Source organism: Salvia miltiorrhiza, unplaced genomic scaffold, assembly GCF_028751815.1.
Source record: "Salvia miltiorrhiza cultivar Shanhuang (shh) unplaced genomic scaffold, IMPLAD_Smil_shh fragScaff_scaffold_101, whole genome shotgun sequence".
Lineage (NCBI taxonomy): Eukaryota > Viridiplantae > Streptophyta > Magnoliopsida > Lamiales > Lamiaceae > Salvia > Salvia miltiorrhiza.
In genome coordinates this window covers 114,444-120,242 of record NW_026651398.1, presented here as the reverse complement: position 1 = coordinate 120,242, position 5,799 = coordinate 114,444, and the positions used below count along the sequence as shown (strand labels likewise).

Genomic DNA, 5,799 nt, shown 5'->3' with positions numbered 1-5,799 from the left:
TGCCACAGGACGACAGGAGCGGCTAGACGAGGTGTATTTGGAGGTGGTGAAAATTGATAGGTCACGGATCTACGGCGTCGGGAGTGCCGGGCAGAGTCAGGCTAGTAGGGGGTCTATCCGCAGCACGGGCAGTTCTGCGGTGTCTCAGCAGCTTTATGAGACACGGATCTCCACGCTGGAGGAGCGATTGGCGGCAGAGCAAGCACAACGCCAACAGATAGAGGAGCGCATGGCGGCAGAGCAAGCAGAACGCCAACAGATGCAGGACCGCGTGGCTCAATTGGAGGCGTTTATGAGGATGTATAATGCTCAGCCACCTCCACACCCTGATGCCGATGATGATGATGATGATGATGCTTAGACTTATGTTTATGTTTTCAAACAAAATTACATTTGCACTTTCTTTTCAAATTTATGTTTTATTGAACTATATATTTCAAGTGCTTTAATTATTAAAACTATAAATGTTTTATATATTTATGGCAAGGATGATGATGATTGCATTTAACATAAACAAATAAATTCAAATCACATTATAATAACCAAATTAAAACACTTTTGGTGTATTAATGTTAAAAAAAAAAAAAAATTAATTAATTAATTAATTAATTAATTATTAAATATTAATTAAATATTTTACCGACGATAAAAATAAGGACCGAAACGAACTCGCTCACTAATTAACAACATATTTAAGGTATTATCTCCACATATTCAAATATTATAATTATATGAGTGAGTATATAGCATTTAAATGAATTAATAGATGTAGATATATCAATAATACGAGTGTTCTGTACTGGTGATCACTCAAAAAGAATTTCAAAGTTAAGCGTGCTTGACACATAGCACAAGCAAGATGGGTGACCCACTGGGAAGTCGGGTCGCCGACTGGGAAGTTCGTCTAAAGTATGCAATACCGTATAAATACGGAAATAAATTGTGGATATACAATATACAATAAAATAAATAAATAAATAAATAAATAAATAAAAAAAAAAAAAAAAACATTACCGTGGGCAAAACGCCGTCGCTAGTTACCGACGGCAATTTCCCCTCGGTAAATACCCGGCCATCCTCCGGCATGATCCACCGGCCGGCGTTAGCTTGTTACCGACGGCGATTCGCCGCCGCTAGTTAGCGGCGGTAATCGCCGTCGGTAGTTTTCCGGCAGGGTCAGCCGGACTCCGGTGGCTCTCTATACCGACGGCAAAATAGCCCTCGGTAACTAGCGGCGGTGTCTGCCGCCGCTAATTCTCCGGCTAGGCTCCGCCGTTTAACGGCGACAATTCCGGCGGCATCGCCGCCGTTAACTACCGACGGCGGATGTTCGCCGCCGTTATTGTCGTTGCCGACGAACCGTTTAGCGGCGGGAGTTTGCCGCCGTTATCGCCGCCGGTAACACTATTTACCGGCGGCCGTCTTTTTTTACCGACGGCATTTAGCCGTCGGTAATCACCGCTTTTTTTGTAGTGGTATATAGTATAATATTTCTTTAATACATACTCTCATATTTTAATATTCATTTTTATTTTTAGCAAAAAAAATATTGTACACAATTTTATAAAATATGGCCCCTTACTTTATTTTAATCACTTTAATAATCTCATAAAGCTGTGACTTTATTTCATACATAATATACTCCCTCCTTCTCACGAATCTTGACACGTTTGGTTTTGGCACATGAATTAAGGAGTTGTAGATTAGTGTTTTAAGAGTGTAGTTAATAAAGTATAAAAGTGATAAAGTAGGAGAGAGAAGATAATAATTATTAACTTATTTAGAAATCTGTCAAGATTAGTGGGACGAACTGAAAAAGGAATACGTGTCAAGATTTGTAGGATGGGGATATTAAATTATTTTATTAAAGCTCGTGTTATTCTTGAATGAATATTAAAATTTGGGACGAAGGAGTATTAAAATGTGAGTTAAATATAAGTTTAGAAATAAGACTTGAGAGTCCACTGATCAGACTTCTTGACCGCGTTACTTGACTCCAATTACTTCCATCATTTTCCCTTGGAACTTTTACTCCGAAATTAATAAAATATGCTCCACGTCTCAGGGTCTATGCATTATTATTATTGGTCAAGAGAATTTTTTAATAGAGTTTGTACGTGTTCTTGAATTCTACGTTGGTCACGCATTTGTTCATTATAAATTTGTCTGCACTTCAACAACTGAGAAAGTTGTATCAATGTAAAGAAAGTTGTATCCACTTAATCAAAATAAAATAAAATTGTATCAATGTAAACGATCGTGCTTGGACTTGTGCTAAGACTTGCACGCTGGAGTGATGAATTCAAAATTTGTTGATAAGAAAATTGAACTCGTTGAAATATGGAATTCGATGATATTGTACGGGGTTTGGAATGGTAGTTCTCGAACTATTTTTCTTTTTACATTTGTATAGTTTATTTTTATGTTAAATAATTGTTATCTTTTTATTGATTTAACAACATAAGGTACATTGAAAGCATAAAAAGAGCTATATCTATGCGTTTTCTATAAAAAAAAATATTTTATTTTATATAAAAATAAATCAATTTTATTATTAATAATTCATAATTTTACTTTAATTAAAAGATTTGACTCAAACTTAACATTGAAAATCAACTAAGAAAATAAATGGGACAAAAGTATATATATGATATACTTAATCAAATCAATATTTTTAAGTAAAAAGTGGAGTAGGGATAACACTCTTTTTTCTTTAGTGAGAATAACGAACAAATTAATACTATAAATTTACGAATAAGCTGCTTATAATGCACGAATAACGTATTTAATTGATATGGTAAAAATTTTGTTCATTCTAAGATTTGAACCCAGGTTCAAATTAATGACTATTCGTGCATTATAAATAACTTGTTCGTAGATTTATATTGACTTATTCATTAATTTCATTTTATACAATAAATTTCAATATATAAATTAATATCAGCCATAAATTTTGAATATCTAACATTTCATATCCATTCTTATTTTTCACCACATTTGATCATTATTGGATTCCTTCAATATACTATATAACTCAAAATTCTGGAGAGCTTCAGCCCCAGCCCCCTGAATCCGCCGCTGCTATTCTACTGTAATTTTTATTTTATATATTTCATTTTCCATCACTAATATTATGATATACATAATCAAATATTTTTATGTAAAATGTAAAGTAGTGTATATGAACCAAACATCATATCATTTGCCACAAAAGAAACGACTGTACATATATCACTCACACTTATACAAAGAAAAGACTATCATTCACCCAATGAAGATAAAATTAAAATTGTTTTATTACCCATATATATATATATCACAAATACTCATATGCAACCGGTTGCACCGTACGTGCAATTGGTTTCCAAAATGACAATACTTCATTCGGGAAATGACACTTGAATATTTCTGAATGACACTACTTCATTCAGAAACCAGTTGCAAGGTGCAACCGGTTGCACGGGAGAGTGCCTCTATATATATCAGATGAGATCCTCTGTCCCACTATTTAGTGTGTGCCACCGTGTACCACTCTTAATTTGTTATATTTTTTTAATTATATTTTCTTCAATTTTAATTTATTATACTTTAATATAATAAAAAGATAATTAACAAGGGTTCACTCATCCAATTAGGGTTTATAATTTTTTTTTTATATTTATTTGAATTAATAATTGATTATTTGGGTTCATTAATTCAAAGTTAGGGTATATTTTTTTTTAAAATTTCAATTTTTAGTAATAAATATTAATTAGAGTTTATAATATAATAATATTTTTTATTTATATAAAAAATAATTATAAAATAAATAAATTAAGAGTGGTACACGGTGGTACACAGTAAGCCCACGTTTGGTTGGGTGTTTTTAAAGGTAGGAAAGGGAATCAAGTAATTGAATCCATTACTTGTTGTTTGGTTTGAGTAATGGGATAATCATTACCCTTACTTGAGGGTATTCCAATCACCCAATTTGTTACCCCTTAAAATAGAGGGGAAACAAAAGAAAGGGAATCCCTTACTAATGATTCCTTTCCAATGTTAAACCAAACACTCAATAAAAGTAATGGTTATTGTTATCATTTCACTCCTTTATTTGATTCCATTCCCTTTCCATTCCTCTACTTGAACCAAACGAGCACTAAATAGTGAGAGAGAATCTCATCTGCTATAGTATATACTAGCCAAGTCTTGCGCGTAATTAGTGCGTTGTCAGTATTCTGACTTATATATATTTTCACCTACATGATCCTCTGTCCTCACTTATATATATTTACAAATGAGAAAATTGAAAATGAAATAGAAGGTGTAATTAGACTATAAATGGGGACACAGAAAAAATGCGTGGAAATTTCCATCCCGCAGAGATGCATATAGTAAGTAGCTTTCCTGGTTTTTCAGGCTCACTTTCTCCTTCATTTACTCGCCACTCTACTACTATATTACTCCAATTAAACATGCAAAATGATTCACACACCCAATTAAATAATATGGATGCGATTGCGACGCTACCGGGTTTTAGGTTCTATCCGACGGAGGAAGAACTGGTGTCGTTCTATCTCCATCACAAGCTCAGAGGCACAAGACTGGAGGAAATCGACACCCTCATCCCACTCCTCGATATTTACCAATATAATCCATGGGACCTTCCACGTAATTTTTCCCATAACAATACAACTTTTAATTATCATCACTAAATTACTACTTATTTGTGTGTGTGTGTGTGTATTGAAGATCAGTTGGGTTGGAGAGCGAGCAGTGGTTCTTCTTCAGCCAGCGGGAAGCGCGCGGCGGAAGGCCGAGCCGGCTGACGTCGGAGGGGTACTGGAAGGCGACGGGGTCCCCCGGCGACGTCTACTCTTCACACAACGGCAGTGTGATCGGCCGGAAAAGAACGATGGTCTTCTACGTCGGAAGGGCTCCAAACGGGACCAAAACCCCTTGGAAAATGAACGAGTACTTGCCTCCTCCTAATTCACAGCCTCAGGTAATATTAATTCTTCCATTTCCATAATATATATATTCAATCTAACTCCATATATGTAATTATGCGCATGCAGTTAAGCCAAGAACTCAGCTTATGCCGAATATACAAAAACTCAAGAAGCCTGAGGGCATTCGACCGACGGCCGCCTCCGCCTCCCGACGTTGTTAATCCAATATTTCATCATGAATCACTGGAAAATCAAAATGACCACTCCTTCCATGTATGAAGGATATATATTCTTAATTTCTGTAATAATTTAATTTCAGAATCTCTAGATAGGTTTATTTTGGGGAGTTCGGCCACTATATGACTCTATGTGACGTGTTAATTCATTTCATTTACGAAAATATATACACGTACCTTACTAAATGAGAGAGTATTGTTGATTATTCGATCAATGCTATATATATATACGCAATAATTTGTGGTGTATTTTTTTCCTATATGGGCTATTTTATCAACATTTTTTAGTAAATTCGGGTTATTCTCGATTCAGTTTAATAAAGTTGATTTTCTTTTCTAGCTCAAAGTTTTTGACGCCACCCTAAATTTTCATTAATTTTCGAGTTAACCATTCAGCACATAAAATTTACGAGCAAAACTTAACACGTATAAATTTCCTTGATAACATATTGGAAGCAAGACAATGACTCACTCCCTAGACGTGAAATCAACGTGTTCACCACCTGCTAATCCGTTACAATAATTTCACCAATTGCTTAGTGAAAGTACATAATCACACCACCCAAAAGATTGCTCACAAGCTCAACAAAAAGCAATCGAACAAGATCATCACACACAAACGCACAATATGA

At 34.9% G+C, this 5,799-nt stretch overlaps 1 protein-coding gene across 2 annotated transcripts; it reads left to right on the top strand.

The window, feature by feature from the left end:
- The first annotated feature begins 4,391 nt into the window (after positions 1-4,391).
- Positions 4,392-5,353, top strand: LOC131002276 (NAC domain-containing protein 90-like). Of its 2 annotated transcripts, none has more exons than XM_057928759.1 (3): positions 4,392-4,650; positions 4,737-4,984; positions 5,058-5,353. In XM_057928759.1, exons 1-3 carry the CDS (start codon positions 4,455-4,457, stop codon positions 5,208-5,210), a joined length of 597 nt encoding a protein of 198 aa, XP_057784742.1. In that variant the 5' UTR covers positions 4,392-4,454; the 3' UTR covers positions 5,211-5,353. The 2 variants fall into 2 exon arrangements, with proteins under 2 accessions (XP_057784742.1, XP_057784743.1); XM_057928760.1 differs by having other exon boundaries at positions 4,424-4,650; positions 4,732-4,984.
- Positions 5,354-5,799: the final 446 nt, after the last annotated feature.

Coding starts and splice junctions, on each gene's coding strand:
- LOC131002276 (XM_057928759.1), top strand. CDS start 4,455: ATGCAAAATGATTCACACACCCAATTAAATAATATGGATGCGATTGCG. Junction 4,651..4,736: donor TAATCCATGGGACCTTCCAC/GTAATTTTTCCC, acceptor ATTGAAGATCAG/TTGGGTTGGAGAGCGAGCAG. Junction 4,985..5,057: donor CTCCTAATTCACAGCCTCAG/GTAATATTAATT, acceptor ATGCGCATGCAG/TTAAGCCAAGAACTCAGCTT.